General features: G+C 35.1%; 1 protein-coding gene across 1 annotated transcript in view; it reads right to left on the minus strand.

Annotated features, from left to right (window-relative positions):
- Window positions 1-16,315, minus strand: part of LOC101739039 (headcase protein) — an 81,252-nt gene extending 64,937 nt beyond the window's left edge. Inside the window, exon 1 of the mRNA XM_004929407.5 lies at window positions 15,535-16,315. Within this exon, the coding sequence (XP_004929464.1) occupies window positions 15,535-16,127 (593 nt within the window). The 5' untranslated portion in view covers window positions 16,128-16,315. The remainder of the gene's footprint in view (window positions 1-15,534) is intronic.
- Window positions 16,316-23,451: the final 7,136 nt, after the last annotated feature.

Genomic DNA, 23,451 nt, shown 5'->3' on the forward strand with positions numbered 1-23,451 from the left:
AATCATGCCATAAACATGACAGAAATTTCATCTGGCAATACGGGAGACGTGTGTGACGCATATTATTATAAGTCTTCAATAATTAATTATACATATTCTCCGATTTTTTCATACTACTCACAAACGAAGACAATTATTTTGATTATATAGACGATACATGATTTTCAATTGTCATAGATCATTTTTCTCATCTAAATATTTATTTCGATATATGAACTATAATTAAGTTGTTTAGCAAAAAAAAAATTTAAACCAAATACACGTTTAAGTAAAAACTGGTCGTGATCTACACTATTATAATGCAATAGGTCTTTCGTAGATAAATATCTTAAAGTATCAAGGTTAACAAGTTCGTAACGAGTGTGGGAAAAAATAAATAGCTTGGATTATTAATATGTTATTTTTCAAAATGGAATATGAGTGCTAAATCTATTCGGTAAAGCGATACTCACATAATTTTTGAGGGGCCGGCTCGTGTTTTGGAACGTGCTCTTTGAGGAAACAAAGAGACCGCATTTAGAACGTTAACCGATTATTAATATATTCACGACCAAAATAGAGACCAATTAAGTTCGCTTTTACATTAATGAAATATTCAAGCAATAAACTTTTGTCTGACCTAATAAATTGCTCAGTCGTTTTTGTAAGAAGCGACATCCTTAATTTTATTGAGGAGTTTTTTAATATGCTGTTCGAAGATTTTCAAGAGACTTAAGTTGAGTTTGTAAATTAATTGGAAAATTGGATGAGATGGTCGAATACAAAACAAACAGGCAATAAAAATAATTAGGCAATTAGCTGAATAGTCTGCGAGGGCGTGGTCATCGATCTCCGACTGTCTTCGTTTAATTTAGGGTTGACACATTTGTATTCGATTTATTAGTGACAAAAGATTTCTAACTGCGTCATTCATATTTCATTCTTTTAAAAGGGTGTTTTTATGGAATTTCCTAAAAGTGAACAAAACGAAATCTAGACTGACTACGAATTTTTAAAAGAGCTCATAATGAAAACTCCGTAAATATTTAAATTCCTTTTAACCGTTAGAAAACCTTATAAGGCACGTTCGTTATTCTGAGAAGACAGCCCTAGTTTCTCAAAAATTTGACTGACTCATTTAATTGTTGTAATAAACGAAGATTTTTTTTAACTCCCGAAACGTAATAAAGTTTATGCATTTTACAATTACGTAATATAAAATATGACGTTAAATAGAGAGACGATTTATTGGAAGCGATTCTGGAACTATGTGAAGTGAAATTATTTGATTTTATGATCAACAAATAGTGATAATGCGATATTCTCCATGGAAAAAAATACTGGCCGGCATAGCCCAGACATTTTTTTTAATTGCTTAAGTGGATGGACGAGCTCACTGCCCACCTGATATTAAGTGGTTGCTGGAGCCCATAGACATCTACAGCGTAAATGTCGCCACCCATCTTGATATACGAGTTCTAAGGTCTCAGTATAGTTACAACGGCTGCCCCGCCCTTCAAACCGAAACGCATTACTGCTTCACGGCAGAAAATAGGCAGGATGTTGCTACCTACCCGTGCGGACTCACAAGACGGCCTATAACCAGTAATTACACAAATTATAATTTTGCGGGTTTAATTTTTACTACACGGAATTTGCGGGTTTAATTTTTACTTCATCATGGAAGTCAATCCTGAACATTTGTTAAGTACGTACTTCATTAGAAAAATTGGCACTTTTCAGCGAGATTCGAACACCGACGCATCGCTAGGTACGAATGCACCGGAAGTCTTGTCCTTTAGGCCACGATGACTTCATTTAGATATAATAATAATAATAATAAAAAAGCAATCAATACTCTTTTATTTTTTTAAATAAAGGTCATTTGTTTGCGTCGTGTCGGAACTTGTTCTCAAAATGGATAAAATTGACGTTCGCGCAGTAATAAAATATCTGCTTGAATTTTTTTACTACGGAGCTGGTAAATCAAGACTTGATGGCGACACTAAGGGTTCATGCTTCTCTATATTCTATGTTTGCGCGTTGATGTGCTAAGTTTGCCCTGAATGGTTTCTGATGCACAGAAACAAAAAAGACTAAGAATTTCAGAAAGCTGTTTTAGGTTTGTTACAAGACGATCATGACCGATTTTTGGCTAGATTCATAACTATGGACGAAACGTGACTTCACCATTATGACTTGGAAACGAATAAGCAGGCATGACATTACAAGAGACCGTCATGTCAAACTCCGCAAAAATTTAAGTCAATACCATCCGCCGGGTTATTTTTTCAGAGACAGCCAAAAGGTGGCATTGATCGAATACCTTAATCATGGTGCCACACTATTGCGGGTATATTTTACAGAGGACAAATAAAAAAATTGTGTGTAGAAATACGTAAGCAACGGAAAGTTGTTTTGCTTTACCAATAAAACGCCCTGTGCACAAGTCCAGAGTTGCGATGGCTGCCATTCACGAAGCTGGCTTCGAATTGATGGAGCATCCTCCATATTTACCGCACCTAGCATCCTAGTTAGTGATTTCTACTTATTTCCGTGGTTAACGGAAAATCTTAGGGCCATAAATTTCAAGACGATAACGTAGCGATCGCCGCGGTACATGATTTTTAAGGGATCAGGAAGAATAAAAAAAAGAGAATTTACCTTTATAAAAAAAATATATACAAAACATATAAACCTGAAAAGTGACCACGTCGAAATAAAATTATAAATAATAAATAATAAAAGACAATGGCATCATACTCATTATCACTTTTTATTGAACACCCCTAATACATATAAGTACGCCGGGCGTCACCAATTAGGCCACGGACGGTTAAATATCACTAAAATAAATTTTAATTTTTATCATCTTTTATGAAATTAAATATTAACGCTATTTCGATGCAAATGAACACCCATAATAATGATTCATTGTTTTTCTAAGCTATAACAACCTTTTTACATATTGGCATTGATAATGCAAGTGCAATTTTGGAAATCTATATATTAATACGTGAAGCAAAAACTTTGTATCCCTTTTTACGAAATTTGCGCGGACGGAGTATGAAATTTTCCACACTTATAGAGAATATAGAGAAGAAGTGCACAATGCTAATATTTTTTTTTAAATAATGCATAAAAGATACATTAAATCAATAAAGAAAACATTACATACACCACATACCATGTATTTGACGCACACACGCATGCATACTATTTATTGTCAAACTTTTGTTCTTGACGTCCGTGGTCAAATTGAGAATAGATTAAATATTGTTTGTCTTTATTAATATTTTTTATAGTGTAGCCTTGGCGTAATTTGTGATTATAGTGTGTGTACAAACTTACAATTCCAATTAATTATAGTCGAATTTCGACTACTGCGGGACCTCTAGTAAGGTTGATATATGTGAAAATTAAAGTTAAAGAGCAAACGTTAAAATCTGTAAATTTCACAGAACATTTCGTGTAAATTGTAACCTAAATTAGAATCTCCGCCATGATACAGAAATAAATCGCCAGCATTTCAAAATATCTCGAAACGAATACAGCAATAAGGATTTTCGGAATTGTTTCGCTAGCTAAAGTTGGGTATTTAGCGACTGTTATTTTTGTATTTAAACTAATTGATATTTTTATTAACAACATAATGAACCCTAAAATACACTGCGTTTCCAAATGTTACTCGGACTATTTCGAAGTTAACTTAAAATTACAATTGTTGTTATGTTTATCGAATCGATATTAAAATTTTAAAAAACGGACCGAAAATTTTCATTTCAAGTTTTTAAATTGCATTAATTGTAATTTGAATTATTCAATGTAGATACCGTACATCAATTGCGTCTATTATAATCCACAATCCTATAAATTAACTAAATACCAGTTTCTAGTAAACAGTTAAATTACGATCAAACATTAGTTTGGCGGATGAAAAATTACCTTAATTTTGCAAGAACTCCTCCCGAGGTGCAAAAACAAAGATGATAGATAAATCGTAGACCAGAGATTCTTGTTTAGCGACATGAAATTGCAAATTATATGTACCATTCAACGTCAGCATTTTATTCAGTTTTTGATTCATTTAAGACACGATTCTATCTGGTACAATGATATCACTGGACTTGAAGCTTTTTTAATTGGGAAAGAACGGGAATCCTACGATTATTCTAATCACTGCTTAATGATTCATGTTTGGACATATACTTACATTGTTTTTTTTTACGTAAGTTAAATAGTGGTTGTGGGGCGAACAATAGTAATGTTTCCTGTCTGATTTTGTTAATTTTTGAAAACCCAACAGCTAATGGTATTTACCAGAAATCTTTCCGTGGAGACAACATCGGAATGAGTAGTAAAAAATTCTAAGAGTGCAAGCGTAGTGGAAATATCTCGCTATCTCTCTCGTGAGCTCCATAGCGGCGCGGCGAAGACAAGGTGATAGTCGTACAAAAAAAAAGGTTTAAAAGATTTTCTAGCTGGTAATCTCTTGGAAATAACCTCTAAACTTTAAAATATTTAGGAATACTCTTCAATTTGCTCCTACTAATTTTTAAGATCCCATTTAAATTTAAAATTGTTAATTTGATTAGAATTTGTACATTTAGAAAAAAAAAAAAAATTGTAATTCAAAACTCTGCAAGAAACGTTATTAATAGTCTACGTACGTAATAATATGTAAAGTAATTGAAATAAGAGAGTAAGGGATTTTGTTATAACAACGTGACCATGGCTCGTTATCTATATTCTATATTCAATTATACTGTATAGCATTTTGTTTACAACGGGAAATATGTGAGTACGTGCCGTATCTTGTGTTCTATATATTATGATGACATGTGCATATGCATTGCCGCTACTCTGTTATTCATTGAGTATGGTTAGTGTCGCTTTTAATTAAATACCTACTTGTATTTATAAATTAATATTAATGAAGTATGTACGTAATGTTAAATCAAGGCAAAGTAAGTAGTCAGTGTGGTAAAAGAGCTGCATTAAACAAAAGTATTGTATGTCATGATTACTTTGTAACTTACTTTAAATAGTATTATTACTTTTTTGCTAGTATTTTTTTTATTTGGATATGGATTGCATTTTATTAAAGAATGTTTTGTTTTTGGACAGATCGGTTGTTGAACGCATAGATTCTATCTACAAAGGTGATTGCCCCATTTTCACATGAGGCTGAAATCTCAGTTTTATTGTATAAAGGCGGTCTTCTCAGTGTTCAAACATAAACGAAAGGCTGTTTCACGGCCAAATAGAAACGATACTTGAGTCGTCTATTATCAAAGGTGGCAATCTGTGCATTTGGACAAAAAAAAATTATTGATATGTCAATACAGATTGATTTGAATATAATCGTCTCCTTCAAAGAATACGGTTCAAAACCTGCATTAAATAAAGGTTAATAGTTAACCTGTTATTTATCTAAGATGTCGTTCCGAAGAGTTTTGTGACTGCCAATGGAATACAAAGTCAATAATTCGTTTTTCTGATTTACCAATCATTGTCCAAAAGTCAGATTGCCGGCTTTGATATAATAGTCGACTCACTTATCCTTTAATTTGGAATGTTTAAATATATTTTTTTGCTAATATACTACATTTGAAGAGATTTTCACAACAGGCCGCAGTAAAATAGAGGTGCTTGGTCATAAACTTGAAGGATAAAACACGAAGGCTCCGTCACCATTTGACCAATTCAAAGATTCCCTATAAATTATGTGGTAAATGATACGACATCAACAAGTCAATATAACGATAAATCTGCACAAACGTCATACGCAGCAATGCATTGTAATTTGTTGCAAATATATTGCCGACAATCGCACTCGGCCGATCTATCCTTGGCCAATGAGAATATTGAACCTGACGCTACGTTACAAACTTGCGGATAAACACTAATTGAGTAAACGTGTTTGAACTAGAACAGTAATTTAAAAGAAATTATAGTTAATTTTTTTATTAATATAAATTTAAACGGCTGTTTCCGTGATTTAACGTGATTTGCTCCTCTCCTCTTAGTTTTCGCGGCGCTATAATGTTCTCGAACTAGCGTTTAGTTATACAGCAACTTGATAAGCCTACGAGATGGACCGACGACTTGGTAAGAACCGCTGGGTTACGTTGGATGCAGGTGGCAACGGACCGGCCGCACTGGAGATCACTTGGAAAGGCCTATGCTCAGCAGTGGACAGTGGACAGGCTGAGATCATGATGATGATGATGATGATAAACCTGGCATAGTTGGTTTGCATGTGTGATGGCAGCCACTTCGTAATCCCCTCCAGGGTGTTTTTTTTATTTTTTATTGCTTAGATGTGTGGACGAGCTCACAGCCCACCTGGTGTTAAGTGGTTACTGGAGCCCATAGACATCTACAACGTAAAATGCGCCACACACCTTGAGATATAGTTCTAAGGTCTCAGTATAGTCACAACGGCTGCCCCACCCTTCAGACCGAAACGCATTACTGCTTCACGGCAGAAATAAGCGGGGCGGTGGTACCTACCCATGCGGACTCACAAGAGGTCCTACCACCAGTAATTACGCAAATTATAATTTTGCGGGTTTGATTATTATTGCACGATGTTATTCCTTCAAATCAAATCAAATCAAATAAAAAAAAAAAAATTCAACATAAATGAAAGTACATACTTGTTGAACGTCAAAAGAACTACCGCCATTTTAACTAAAATTTTAACTGAAATGAGTAAGAAGAGTTTCAGCAAGTGCGTGAAAGAAAATATTCTTCATTTTGTATTTGATTCCAATTCCAATGAGTATTTGTTACTTACGAAGTACCCGAAACTACGGTGCCGCAGTTAGACAAATATGGACATGATAATGTCAACTTGAATAGTCAAATCATCCTTATGTACAAAAAATGTTGAAATATACATAAGTACATTTATGCTATTAGAGGAAAATTCTTAAGTCAAAGTTAATTAGATAATATATGTTTAATGTTTGTTTAACGACATCTATTTACAGTTTCCTTTCCAAGTAGATTGGACTGGATTGTCCAAATAACGAATATAATAATAAAACTGTTGTTTTAATAAAAGTTAAGAAAAATGTATAGATAAATCCAGACTTATTTTTTACAATGAATTTACGATAAATACAAGTATTACATAACAAAAACACAGAATTTGATTATTTTCCTCATATCGAAACAAATTTAGTGCTTAATGAACATAATAGATGGAAAAACAAAACAAAGTTTTTTTATTTTTTTTTATTGCCCTTGTAGGCAGACGAGCATACGGCCCACCTGATGGTGAGTGGTTACCGTCGCCCATGGACTTCAGCAATGCCAGGGGCAGAGCCAAGCCGCTGCCTACCGTCGCGGCCTATACTGGTCTTCGAGTACTGAAGGCAATTTGACTATCAATTTTGGAACGAAGTTCCTTATGGGACGATGCGGAGGGGTACCCTAACCGGAAAAAAACGTCCGTAACGTAATATTTTATGTACGTTACCTCATAACTTTTGATTAGGTGAATCGATTCTGATGATTCTTTTTTTATTAGAAAGCTGACGCTTTCCGTGTGGTCTCATTTCAATTTAGTCCAGTTCTGATAATAGTATCCACGAGAAAACCATATACTTAGGCCTTAAATTTGCATTAAGTACGTGCGCAACAAATAGATAAAAAACTCAATAACTCAATATCACGCCAACCGATTTTGATGATTATTGTTTTTAGTGTATATTGATTTGTTTTGAAATATATTTCTTTTATTTATTTTTATCAATAAAAAAATCATAATAAAAATTTTATACTCAAATAATTATTTTCTTTATACCTCGAATAGAACTTAAAATTAATATTTTTATAATAAGGAACTTCGTTCCTATCCGGTGTCCACAACACCACACATCTTTTTTTTTAAACGACTGCCACTATAAAGCCATTTATAAATTTTTGTAACTAGAATACATATAGCAATACACCATAAGACCAGGCAGTGTATTGTAAAGCCCGTTCAAATACCATAATGCTATTTCCGCTGCGAAGCATTCTTTCGTTCAGGTTTGCGGGATGGCCAGCCACTGTACAGTACGATTGAGGCTTCGACCTCATGTCTCAAGATGGGTAGCGGCATTCGACTCGTTCACCCATCTATGCAAAAGATAAAATAAAAATAGAAAGCTAAATTATGCACTTACTTTCAATATAATACATTCTGTATATCCTCATAATATTTGTTACGTGATAGAGGAATTAGAACAATATGGATCATCGAGTAGCAAACAGATTTTACTATTCGTACATTCGCGGTCCCGTTACCATTTTCAATATTTACCTTTTTTAGATTTTGAAATTTTGACAATTGATTTTTAAACTTTTACTCAAAATATGAACAACTATATATAATACGCGTTCGGAAACGGTCACTAGCTGCCAATAAGAATAGTTTTAAGAATAATTTTGACGTCGCTCCTTTTAATTTTTCAAATTCACTTCGTCCCTTCGAATTATTCTTACAAAAAAATTTGTATTTTAATATTTAGAACAAACTACGAAAACAAAGTAACATTATTTTCAAATTTCAAAGCTCCTTAACTTCGTTGTCTGTCGTGAAAATATTAAGAGTGACAATTAATTTTAATTTTAAACGTCGTAACGATGGCAGTACAAAGCTTTATTTCGAGTCGAAAGTCAGACGAAGCTCATAAACTAAGCTTTGGTAAATAAAATATCGCTCGTACGAACCGCCCGGGAAACAGACGTTCCAGAGAGCACACGAGAAGTATTAACTACGAGTTGGTAATGAAAAAGGGTTTTTTTTGTTATAATACATTTTTACCATTTGAGGGCCAGGAATAATTGCGGAAGTTTGTCTATTGATTTAAGGCCAAAAATTTTTTTACGGTTTGTTTAATCTCTCGGATCTCAAGATCGAATGTAACTGTTGATTTGACCTTTAAAGGGACAATGAACGCTATAGGTTTGTGAGCGCAATGAACTACTGAACTTTACTGGCAGCGGTAGATTGCTTCACAACGAACATTCTAAGTTTCACGACATTCTTTGGTTACCAGTCAGTTACTACTTCAATTTAATCTAAATACAAATCCAGCGAGATCTTAATACAATATTCAAATATTTGTGTGCTGTTAATTTTAATTAAAACATAATAAATCTTGTCGAAACTTATAAATTCCTCTATAAAACGGTTTTGACGGTATTTGAAAAAAGATTTAGGCACAGCACACCTTGAACGATTCAAGAAGCATTTACAGTCAGCAAAAGTACTGGCAACTCGCCATATTTGGGTGACTTACGCCAAATCACTGTTTGATGCTACTTCATGATAACAATTGCCCTTTCAAGAAAATACCTCTTCTTATATTCAACCAAAAATACTCTTCATTTTGTATTGGCATAAAACGACTACAGAAGGAAAGTTTTGCGTCCTTCCGACGCTACGCCGCGACATTGTACGTATGTAATATATTTAGTTTGAGAACATAAAGCTTCGCTTACAAATTTAATTGCATCGCCGATCGCCCGCCGCGAGACGTAAATAACCATGGCCCTGAACTTATCCGAGCTTTCTCAGTTGCGATGTTGCTACGATATCAGTTGTGATGCAGTCGCTGAGAATATTATGTTGCTAGTAACGAACACCAGGCTTCCTCGAGCCATAATGAAACGAAGGCTGCAACTACTATGTTTATAATTTAACTAACGAAATATGAAACTAACAAGAAATTAACAAATATTTGTATGAACCTTCAGTAGTCCACTTAAGTATCGTATTATTGGTAATAAACAAAACAGTCCCATAAAGTTGTTGTTCGTATGACAATGATGGTCAACCTCGTCTGGCAGAGAACTTCCAAGAGTAATTTTCGAGAATTAATAGTTAAATTATGCATAGTTCGCTATGAATCGTCCCAGCTTCGAGGCTCGACTGCTTAATGAACTATAGGGTTGACCGTGTACGTGGACTGACGATTAAATGGATTGTCTTTTTGTAAACATTACCATTCTGCTGCAAACTGCTACATACATTGAAACGGATCTAAAAAGACAAACAGACCAACTTATACACGAATATGCCATTGAAATCTATTAATAATTTTGCACAGCAAAGTGCATCCTGGGTTTGGATCGATCAGACAGACATTGTCGCGTGAAAGTTGAAACTGAATGCAAAGGGGGACGGCTCGTGTACTTGTGTGTAAGCCACAACACTAGTGCCCGCACGCGTACAATGCACACATAAATATCTTCGTCCAACACCACTATGCATAATCATGTTGAATTTGCAAGTTAAATTACAAGACACGCCACTTTTTGAGCTTTGCGAATGGAAAACGTGCATTGTTTTCTGCCGCTTGTTTGTGAAGGTGCTAACGTTGAAAAACCAAGGTCGACTTGAATGGGTACTTCTTTTAAAATGCAAAGGGGGTTCTGGGAGGGCTTCGTTTCGGTGCAATTTATGCAGGCATGCGCCGTTGCGTCGATCACGCCCTAAAAACGGCACTAACAAGCCATCCCGGCTAGACAACGCCGCCGACGGCTCCGCCATGAGAACGGAAATCATCGCGTCTTACCGACCGACGGAAACCCAAAGAGAGTTGACAATTTATTAATTTAAAACCTTTTCGAATCACTACATAGTATAAAACAAAGTCGCTTTCTCTGTCCCTATATCTGTCTGTCCCTATGTATGCTTAAATCTTTAAAACTACGCAACGGATTTTGATGCGTTTTTTTTTTATAGATAGTGATTGAAGAGGAAGGTTTATATGTATAATAACATGCATTAAATAGTGGAGAAATCAATAATAAATTACAGTTTCCGAAGCGAAGCGAGGGCGGGTCGCTAGTTCTGTATACACGTAAGATTTAATATTTATTTCGTTAAAGTGCATTGATGCATTTCGGCAATCTTTGAAAATTGACTGATTCGGGCGTTTTAATGATTATTTCATAATCAAACTAATAGAGGTTTAGGGGTACATCGTATTTAACTAATCGTCGGTGACAACAATAGTGTAACTGTTGTTCTATGACTCACCTGTTCTATTGTCATGAATTTATTTATTTAAAAAAAATGTTACGGATGAGTTTTTTGTTTGAGCTATATTCACTTTTTATTTTAGGTCTTTATACTGTGTAGTAAGTACCTAAAGAAAAAACCTTGTGCTGAGAAAATGCATTCTCTACCAATGCCCCTCCGTGGCCCCCTCGCTGCGTCGTATTTTCTTCACGCACCACTGAAATCTGACTCATTGTGGTCGCGCCTTTACACTGTCTTAAGGTACAGTGTGCAAATTATTTCGTAAATGTAATATTTTTACGCACCTTTGATTGAAGTCGTGCATTACTAATCACCCTTGTCATGATTAATACTCTATATTTTAAAAGTATTAGCGAAAGGTATAGATACAGTCATTTCGATTCACCTCCCTTATTTTCACACAAACATGCATTTTATTAACATACAAAATTATGTTTACGTATTTAAAACAATCAATTTAGGAATGTCCTGGATACTTCAATTTAAATTTGTATGCAAAAAAAAAATACAATGAACAATACTTCAAGTTCAGAATTTGCATATAACGTGACATTTCATTAAAAAAATAATTTATATTATGCAATCAAACGCAAAAATTGCAATTCGATTGTATGAGAGACATCGTTCTCGTTTCAAATCAATTCGAGTACCTATCGAACTTATTGACTGTTAATAATGAATGGTCGATCAAGTCATTTAAAAATGTGGGGCCTTAAATGGCGTCCGCTGTATATCGGTCGGTGGGCTCGTCTCAAGGCCACTACAAACGTGATCCGACTCTGCTTTTATAACAAAAACATGTGCTTTTTGTACCATATATAAATTAACAAAACATATTTATAGCGTAACACGCACTCATTCACTCACAAACAAGTTACCTACTGTGATAATTAAAAATATTTTTGATTTTGACTACTAATACTAACTTTTCATTTTAAGTTTTATTTAGAGAAAATGTTTTTTAAACGAGCTGGTGCAGTTTCTTATAATTACGAAGATTCATAAAATAAAAGAATATACCTTACAACATAACAAATATTTGGACAACAAAACTTCAATATGAACTTAATTTTGTATTTGACAAGTTAGTACATTTAAATACTAAAAACACATTTAATGTTGCTATTTTTTTCACATAGGCGTTCTGTTTATTTTTATTTTCTTAGGTTGGGCATTATTCGGTGTTGAAATTTTAAATCTATATTCACACCATATTTTAACTACATTTGTAAATAACAATAAAATGTTTTTCCTGCTAGATCGATCTGGCTACTCTTGCTTTTAGAATGTTCGTCATAGACTAAATTAAGTATATTTTTATTAAAAATAATATTACAATTAGACCCAGTAGATGTCGCTGCGATCAGATTTCAGGGTTGATTAATTTGTTCTCAGAGCAAGATAACGTCAGTCAGTGCCCACTGTAACAAGTAATTGACAAAACCGAAAAAAATGTATAATAATATGCCGACGGAAAAATACATATATCATTTAATTTAGCTTGAGATATAAATAAACAAACGGATGAAACGTGAATGTTAAATATACATAATATTATTGTATATAAAAGCACGTTGAAAACAAAGAGCTGCGTTTGCGCATACTAACTTTTACATTTAGTTCCGTTCATAGACTTTGCGAGTGTTTTGCATACTGATTATTTATATCTAAGATTTATAAGATTTATTTATTTATTTCATATACGAGACCCATCCTTGAAATCCGAACGTATCAATGCTTCGCGGCAAAAATAGGCAGTGTGATGATACCTACCTGTGCGGGTAATTATTTTTAATATATTTGTGATCTTTTTTGATTTTAAAAGATTACCATTATGATTATTTTTGTAAAAATATTTGATTTTGTTATACACACATCCTCGACGAAAAACACAGATTAATGTAATTTATTTGACGAAAATACATAATTGGACTCGTGCGACAGTGTCCGTCAGACAATCTCGCCCACGACTCAATCAAGAATGAAATTATAAAATTACTACGTCACTAGCACACTAGCAATTGAGCCTCGTCTACAATAATACTTATGAATACTAATAATCCCACCAATTGATATATTCTCAAAATGCTTTTATCGATAAAATAATAACGAACAGTAAAAACATATTTTATCAATTGTAAATGTCAATTATATATTTTATGTTTTGTCTGTTGGACTTAGCTCAAAAAAAGGAGTAGACGCATTTACCAAAGCATCTTGCACACCATTTATGTTGTCAACTGTGAGTCTTCATGGGAAATTTCGTGTGTTCAGGCAACAATTCTAATTAAATTGTTAAAATCATGTATTCATGATGATAATTGTGAACAAGACCTGTCATCGTTTAGTTCACGTGTCCTTACATGAGAATCGGTTTTATGGTTCTCTCAGTAAATTAATGGCTTAACATTATTAGTGTCCTAAGTTGTTTGCGTTTTTCGTATCGATATATTATGTTGCTTGTGTTTGATTGTTTTATTTCTTATTTTTTTAAATAATTAATTGTCGTATTTGTTTTGTTTTCCTTGCTCGTTTCTATTGGTTTATTATTACGTTTTTGAAATAACAAAACGACTTCTTTACAAAAACCATAATTGCACAAAAAGTAAAAAATATATGTTTTAAAATCGAACCATGTTTTTACCAGACGCGGTCCGGTAGATTATTCGCTTTTACGCTGCCTTATCAGTTATGCAAACGATTACATTAGAGCTAAAATTACATTATCAACCATACATACTGTTTGGTTCTACAAAACGTGATAAGATTACCTCCACGGGTTACGGCTTATCCCAAATTATGTTATTTTCTTAATACGCTTTTTGTCATAGTTTAAGTTGTACACAATATACTTATATTAAAAAAATATAATTGGTGCATATATCTGTGAGGCGTATAAATATATTTATTTTTTCATTATAATAGACATAATATATCACGATGTCACCAAAAATATTTCATTAGACTTGTCGATACCGAAAAACTCAAAACAGCATTTTCGCTTCGACTTTATATGAACAAGGTAATATCAGACTTTATAGTTTGAGAAAATATTAGTCGTGTAAAAAGGGCAGCTGCCTCTAATTTCGGAGATATGCACTTTTGGCCAGGAAACGGAAACCAGCTGCTCACCGGTTACGAAATTGCATTTTTAGGGCTCCATCATTTGTGGTGCCATTGTTAAAAAGCAACATTTTTTGGTTAGTTTTTTTTTTCTGACCCCAAATTAAGAACATGCGGTTTACTCAAATGAAATATTACCTATGTATTTATGCAACATCAGGGAAAATTTAAACGACATGAGTTGTCTTGCTGTGAAAACTCATTAAAAATCACGACATTACCTGAATGTGTCACTTGTTTACATCACTAAGGCCCACTATATCCATTTAGCCAGACAATAACTGCGCAAAAAACGACCAAGGTTATGTCACAAGCAGTAGTTTTCAATTATCAAATGAAACACGAGGAGGTGAATGTCGAATGAAAAAAAACGCATTGTTTACTTTGGTTTCCCGTTTGGATGTTTATGAATACAACCTGTTTGTAATAATTGAAGGATTTTCGGCAAATTTCAAGATTTATTGGAAATATTAACTTCTATAATTTAACTATTAAAGCAAAAATGAGCAAACTTTGAAAAGTAAAAAGGGGTTTGCTTGTAATCTCAATTTTATAACTCTTAAATAAATCGCCCTTATTTATTCCGTCGTATTTTTGCCACCGGCAAAACTTTTTCTTGTTTCCAAAATATTATGAGTATAACTTTCAATTGGAGTTTGCAGTAAATGTTACTTAAATATCTTTACCATGTTCCTTTATTGAAAAATCATAAGATTATTAATTTCTTCAACATCTAGCTATCGCATAGCTTAGGTGCATCTTGCTTTTATCGAAAGTAACACACTATGCCCTTATCTGAATTCAATAGTCATAGCCAGAGGCCCGTAAGGCCGGTTTAACCGTCCCACCCTTCGTCCCAACCAGTTCAAAGCCAATTATGTGGGTCTGATGCCCGATACACCGTATAAACAGCCGCCGCGCCGAGAAATGCATTCAACACAAAACATGTAGGTGTGGGCTCTGCCTACACTAATTTTATTCTATAGATTGTCGGACGGGCCTGTAGTGAAATTAGTATTTTAATCATATCGAATTGTTTTCCTTTTCTAATGAAAATTGATATCATGTACATACTTACCTACTCCAATATTTTTGTTGAACACACATAATAAATTACTTTGGAAGTGACCAAAAAGTGACAAATCTACAAAAAAATACTACTTAGAATATGTTGCATTTGATTTTTTATTTTTTTACTCAATATTTGAAGTTAATTTTAATTATTGATATAAATATAACCCACTCTAAAGTTATTTTATTCATTACATTCTTTAATTTATATCGAGAAAAATATGTACTAAGCTCTTAGTTAATTTTGCATGTAATTATTGTAGGTAAAATTAATAAAGATACAGTGTGTTTATTATTGGATGATGTTTTCTTACCTAACACGATCAGAAATGACTTCTGGCTTGGAGCTTCTTTTGGCCGGAGTCATGTTGTGTGTTGGAGCATGTGTTGGACTGGTGGAAGGTTCAGATGGAGCAGACGGTGGCGAACAGGAACCGGAACTCGAAAGACTGAATGCTCTGGATCGGCCATCTGTAGCAGCTGGTAGTGTACGACCCGATCTTGTGCGTCGACGACGCTTCTTTTCCTCCTCTGCTCGGATTGCTGCTCCAGGCGGTAACCAATCAAGATCTTTTTTCAAGTGCCCTCGGCCACATCGGCAGCCGCATGCCTTGAATGCCAAGTCGTAACCTTTTTTTGTCCACAAATTCTGATGCCGTTGTCGTTCTGACCAGGAACGAGCTCGGCCGCATGACTTTAGATAAGCGAGAACCCCAGTTTCCCATTGCTCGAAGCATTCTCTGTGCATATACCGGCCGGCGGTGCACGTGTCGTTGTTGCATATCACGCGGACAGCGTCTTCAATGCGTACCGCTTCCCGAGGCCGGAGGCATTCACCGGGCACACAGCACCCGAGGACTTCCTCCGCCTCGCGCTCGCCGGTTGCGCCCTGCCGACGAGGGGCCATGCCGCGATCGTCAACGAAATCGAATGTGCCGCGCGGAAAGAGTTAGAGCACGTCACACAAAACACATGCTTGCCGGAGCGCGCGCGGCCGACTAATAACCACGAGTGAACGAAAGCGAAATTTCAAGAGCGCAGCGCGTCGCCGCTATGCCGCGCGCCGCCCGCCTGCACGCGGGGCTGACCTTGCGCCGCGCGGCGAGGGGCAGAGGCGCGCGGGGGTGCAGCGAGGGGCGGACCGATGCGCCACGGCGTAGTTGAGGGGGGGTCTAGTGGGGAGAAAGTGCCTTGCAATTTTCACTTTCGCGTGGACGCTGAAGCGGTAGTATCAGCGGGAGCGGGGGCAAGAGTGAAAATTATGCTGTAATTGCCATGGACCACCATAACGTGAATTCCATCATCCAACCCCCATAAAACTCGAGTCACTCATAACGACGACCTTGCCCTCCAAACTGGAATACTTAACCGATAATATTATTTGACTTAGTAAAAAAAGTTGGCATTTTAATTAGTTTGATTCCCCTTTCTTCCTGCATTTCAATCACATACACATATTGATGCTATAAAAGTAAATCAGAAATTGGATGCTTCAAGAACGGCCAATGTTTGAGCCATGGGTAAAGAATTCTCTAGGGCGATTAAGTTAAGCTTTAAATTTTTATTCGATATAAATAAATATTTGAATATTTAGCGCAAGGATCGATATCGTAGCGTTCACGTTCTAAAAAGATCCTAAGCTGAAATCTTACAAGAGTTGACTCTTTGAGAGTTGGAACCTGATCTCCAAGCCACGTTTATTTGAAAAAAAAAACAATAACAATTAGCAAACTAAGGCGTAACATACTTAAATCACAAAAAACCAAACATGGGGTATCATGAAGCCAAAAATTAAAAAAAATTAATCGGAGATCACGATTGATTGAGGTGGTATCAGTGCTGGAGACCGTAAGACCTGAGTAGGTACAAACTTCTTTTGCTTTTTTGAACTCACTATTCGGTGATAATTGTCTCACTCTATTCTCTCACTCTCTCATTAGAACTTCTATCTGAAGTCAAATGGCGGTATTTACGTTGTAGATGTGTACGGGCCCCGTATACATATAACACCAGGTGGGCTATCCACCCATCTGAAAAAAAAACAAAGACAACATTGCATTCGCTGAATATGCGGAAAGATTTAAGCCATCTGCGTATTGTTGTATATAGTCCCATAGCTTGCGAGCTCGCCGGCAAATGAATTCCTCTATTTGGAATTTCCCGAGAGCAAAAACCTTTTTTTTTAAACATTTTGGTAAGCTCTGGAGATGTTAAGTTGTTTACGAACGGCTTAAACTTTTATTTGGTGAGCTGTGTGCTTACATGACTGTTGTTATTCTAAAAAATACACACATATAATTATATACAGATATATATAGATATATTATAAGTATACACAGATATATTATACGATATAATTAAAAAAATCTTAAAAATACACATTACACAGACACATTTACATTTATTTATGCATTAATTAATTGGCATGTTGTTCACTTTGTTAGCCCATTGAGTTTCGCGCCGATTCTTCTCAGTGGGTCGCGTTTCCGATCCGGTAGTAGATTCTGCGAAGCACTGCTCTTGCTAGGGCCAGTGTTAGCAAAACTGCCGGCTTGAGCCCTGTGAGCTCACCTACACGTCAAGGAGAAGCTGAAATAGCCACTCAAGGCTTTCGGCATAGGTAGGAAAAAAAAGTTGGTTTTGTACAGATAGGTACGTTTAGATCAAGCGTTGAGTGCAAATAATGAAATATTTAATTAGTAATACATATATATCAACTTTGTTGAATTTATTAATTTATTATTAAACAATTATTTCAGACATTAATATTTTTCTAATAGTCAATGTTTAAATGCGCCTATATATAAGTAGAATAAAAACATAAATAAAGACACAATGCAATGAGATGATTGTTTTTACATTAATATATGTATGTTATTATTTACATAAATTTATCAGCGTTATGAATAATTACTTGAGTGCAAGCTATTGAATTTAAAAAAAAGACCACATAAGAGAGGATATTATAATAACATCATAACTATATCCTGAGTGTAATTATTTGCTGTCACCATATCACAACAGAGTATACAGTAGATAGTATGTATATTTTTTTTTTTTTTATTGCTTAGATGGGTGGACGAGCTCACAGCCCACCTGATATTAAGTGGTTATTGGAGCCCATAGACATCTACAACGTAAATGCGCCACCCACCTTGAAATATAAGTTCTAAGGTCTCAGTATAGTTACAACGGCTGCCCCACCCTTCAAACCGAAACGCATTACTGCTTCACGGCAGAAATAGGCGGGGCGGTGGTACCTATCCGTGCGGACTCACAAGAGGTCCTACCACCAGTAAAAATTACTGATCCGCACTGGTCCTTAAAAAACTACACCAATGGGGCTACAAATATGGAATTATGACGGTTGTTACTTTTACCTTGTGCTCACCATCGATCGATGGTGCTCACAACAATCTACTAAAAAAGGATTTTTGATAAACTCTTCTTTAAAGAGTGTTAAATTAATGATGAGCGGATGTATAAAAGTCCATCATTTTCAATAAGAGAAATAATAATTTTAAATAACTGCTAATAACAAATTCTGGTAAAAAAAGGTAGCGAGAGAGAGAATAAATACACTTTATTGCACACCAAGACACATATAACATTAAAAAAAAGTCAACAAACAGATACATTTGTACAATATGCGGTCTTATCGCTAAAATATATCTCTTCCAGACAACCGTTTAATTTACATAAATTCTGGAAAAGATAAAGTTAAAGCAGGTATGTTGCGGTGTACTATTGGCGATACATTATTTAGGAAAAATATACATACAATAAATATATCAACAAATAATATCTACCTAGATATAGGTACCTATACTATTTACATATAATATGAAATAACTATTTGACGTATATACCAACGTACATACTTACATACTAATATACTTACATACACGTAATAAATCAACAATATGAAAATGATAAAGCATATAAATGTACAAACAAAACAACACTAAGCAGATAGTAAGTAATGTTCCGTCACCATTATTTTAAAGCAGATTAAAGTTGGAGCACTTCTCGCTGCATCCGACAGAGCATTCCACAATCGAACCGCCTGGATGGTGAATTAATTATCAAAGAATGATGATGAATGCGCCGGCATTTTCAATCTCAGGCTATCCGATGGTCTCAGGGAAAAATTATGCGTATCATCTAGGAACTCGAAACGTTCTATGATATGTGGGGATAAAAGAGAATACAATATACCTAGTTTTTTTTTACTAGTAAGGAAAGGACATGAGGGCGAATTGGCGACCTCTTGAGTTTACTGGTACTTCTTACATTAAAGCGTTTTTTCAAAAATAATTCTCTAAGAGGGTGAATTAAGGGCTAAAATTACATATCAGAAGTTTGTCACTTTTAAAAGAAAAATCGTTGAGTAATCGCCGCAAACCTAGTTGAAGAGGAACATGTCATAGCACCCAAGAAACACAATGGAGGCAAGCTCAATCCGAACCTGGATAGTACATGGTAAAAATATCTCCGGAAACGCATCATGAGTGAAGCTGTAATTCTACATAATATGAACTTTGTTACAATGGTGGCTGTTGGGATTGTATTAACGAGAAAACGAGATCATCTCTCGTCATAAATCTGGATAATCTAATACTATTATTATTCTCTCTAAATAACTTGCGGACCCTGCGGAACGCTAGCGTTAATGGTCATGATATTGGAACAGGAATTGTCAACGACATCTTTGATGCTCTGTCCATCCAAAAAGTCAGCGATCCACTTGCAGAGCTTCTCAGGAATTATGTGAGCTGGTAACTAAAGTGCCCTATCGAAGGGCTTTCGCGAAACCAAGGATCACAATGAGAGCCTCGCTCTCTACAAAATATACAAATATGGGCTTATAGTTAAACAGATATAATTCTATTACTTTCAGTAGAACATCGTCATTAAGCTTCGAAAATTCGTTCACATAAATAAGAAACACTCATGCGAAGCCTGGATGGGTCGCTAGTCAAAATATAATGCATACGTAGGTTCACCACATCGAGATTATATTGAAGTTCATCACGAAAATCTAGAACCTCATTATTTTGTACGCTGGTTCGGGGTTTGAGTATAGATTTTATTTTAACATTTTAGGCCTGGTGTCGATCGGCTAACAAAAGATATAGACAATATTCATGGTAACGCTTTGGTTAGTGAGATAGATAGCTGGGATGAAATCCACACGGCTAGGCGGCTGAGTTGTAACATAGTCGACTACAGCATCAAGAATTAGGACATAAAGTAGCTAGGGCCCAAACTGCTCCTGCAGGTATTGTGATATTGAAACGACAATACATCCAGGGTCATCACGAAGTATTTTTAACAGAAATTAATCAAGAAAGACAATGATATATTTATAACCCTTTAACCTATGTCATACGTATGTTTCGGAGATCAGAATTAGTATTAACACTTCTATATAAATTAGGCAATTACGTACTTAGCAATTAATGACGAATGACTTCAAAGACGAAGAAAAAATATCATTTACGAAAAAAAAATCTGCAAAAATGCTTACTTGTTGCCGGGCTTGTTATGAGCCTTGAGCCCTATGAGGCTTGTTATGAATAGAAGGTATCACGATCCCATTTCTGCGGCTGTAGAAATCTCAGAGTGGTGAACTAATTTTTGAGGCTAATTTGTTAATAAAACCTCGGAGAACTCTTATATGCGTGAATTTTTAATAACCATTCAGGAAGAAGAGAGGGAGGGGTAACAATTGTGTTACCAACTTAAAAATAATCAAGTTTTAATACAAACATGTTGGATAGAAATTCCAACAGTGGCGAAGCGGTCGTACGTTCCGATTGGAATGCTGGAACGGTTGCGCAATTAAAATCGGGACTACATATCTTAAAATGGACGGCGACATATATATTATGATGAATCTTGGTTCCCATAATTATATAATATTATGTTGGTTGGCTAGCTCATTGGTCTATCCAGGGGAATAAAAATAATAAAAAGCTAGCTACAGGCATTCTAAAAACATTGACATAATGTTAAATTTCCTCAGTACTTTTTATGGGAATCTATTATTAACGTTGAGTTCCTCTGTTCTATTTAAAAATACGTAACATGCTTAGAAATCCGTAAACCGACCATACCTACATTCTGTCGAAGTAAATGACAGAATTTTATCACAACAAAAAATGTGGTCACGATTTCTCAAGATACCGAAACACAAACAATAATGAATTACCCAATTCTAAGCCATTCAACATTTCGATTATGAACATTCTTAAAGCGCGCACGTGTATTATGGGGGGATCGGAGTGAATACAACCTTGTGCCTTAAGAACCGGTCCATGGACAGAGGGAACGAGTACTCGCAACCGGCGGAGTGAATAAAAGAACTAAAGCGCAACGTGTGACCCAATTCTATTACATTTCACCAGGTGATGGGTGCATTTTTGAGGGGAGATGAACACGTGTATTGATGAAAAACAATTTTATCGATGCGGTTAAGAAACACTGAAATTTAGGAAATCAAATCCAAACGTATTATATGAATAAAAACATGTGATGGGATATATCCGCTTGTTTAAGTTTGTTCAGTAATTGCGTCTTATACCCGTTTCGGCAATAACATAGACTCTTTGTATGCGATGCCATCTGTTTGACCTCTGAATAGCTATTTAGACTTATTTTTTTCGTTTCCTACGAGATATGTGTTTTGGAATTTACATTTTGTATGTAAAGGTCATTGGATTTACGTATATTCAAAAATACGACTGAATGACATTGGTTATTAATGTACTAAACACGTGGACAATTTAAACTTAAATGAAATTTTTGTTGTGAACGAATTTGATGTGCTGTTTTCGATTTTAATGTAATTAGGTAGGTATAATAAATTACAACACAATTATAAAGATCTGCCAACGGCGACTTTTATACAATTTATTTAAAAGCTTTATACAATTTATTTAAAAGTTTGTTCGAGTTGCGTGTTTATCACAGTTTTGTAACAATTAAATAGTTTGATCATTGGAGGCGGTCTACACTCGGCATATATTATCGATTTACTTAGACATCTCGGATAATTCATTATCCGTTACTTGTAAAACATTCTCACATCGATTGTTTAGTCAAGGGTATGCACGTTTCTTTTAAAAGAAAATCTTACGTTACGGACGTTTTTCCCGGTTAGGGTACCCCTCCGCATCGTCCCATAAGGAACTGCGTTCCAAAAACAGGTTGGACTTCCGGTCAATAATCCTTTGACTGATTATTCCAGAAAACCAGAATTTAAAAACGATCGTTCTATTTACACGCGTTCCCATTTACTTTAAAAGATTAAACCAAACCATTGAATTTGTTCAAAATTGAATATACATGCGCTTTAGTCTAAAAATATCATAAGTTGTAAAATTCAACACGCAGCCCCCATTTCCTTTCGCGCAGTCAAGCGGAGGTGTTGCAAAGAACAAAAACATACCGTGGCGTGGGTAAGCTGGACATTGTGCAATAACCATCGCATGCATCTTCGTTACGATGCGATGGCTTTTTATAATTACTTCTATACTTTGGGAAGATTTTTTTTTTCGTAAAATAAAAAATAAAATTAATGACCCATACAATACATTTATCAGTTTGTATATAACTGATTTGGCAAACCTTGGTCGTACAAAAGCTTATTCCAATAGGTTTTTGGGGCGTTGTCGGTGATGTTTGATGTTACTATCGATGTCATGTTAAGCAATGCAATTATTACGCAAGTTGTATATAAAGTGAATTTACAATCGAATATAAGATGTTTTACAATTGTAATATTAAAGTGTAATTTTACGTTTTCGTTTTGGCGGGTTTTCTGTGTATGCCACAGACTATATCAATATATTTGTAGAACGTCGCCAGTGGCTGTAGGTACACCTAAAATCCGCCACACGCTTATGAAATTATGAATAAGTTTGAAGCGCCCGCGGCTTAATGGATATCAGTGCCGCGATACCCATATCGAGATATGCGAAGTGACTGGACTAGGAGCAAATCCTTAAAATCAGCGTCACATTTTTTTTCAATAAATACGAATTTAAATATCGAATTCAACTAATGCCCAACACATCCAGCTCATATATCAAAGTTTTAGTGATGTTTAAGGGATCCAACAAAAATAATATGATGAATCCATAAACAGTTTTCATCCGTGGACAAAGCGGCTTATCGCAACGATTATTTAGTAATAATCATTGTGAATTTAATAACTTGACAATGCG

This window comes from Bombyx mori, chromosome 12, assembly GCF_030269925.1.
Source record: "Bombyx mori chromosome 12, ASM3026992v2".
NCBI classification, from domain to species: domain Eukaryota; kingdom Metazoa; phylum Arthropoda; class Insecta; order Lepidoptera; family Bombycidae; genus Bombyx; species Bombyx mori.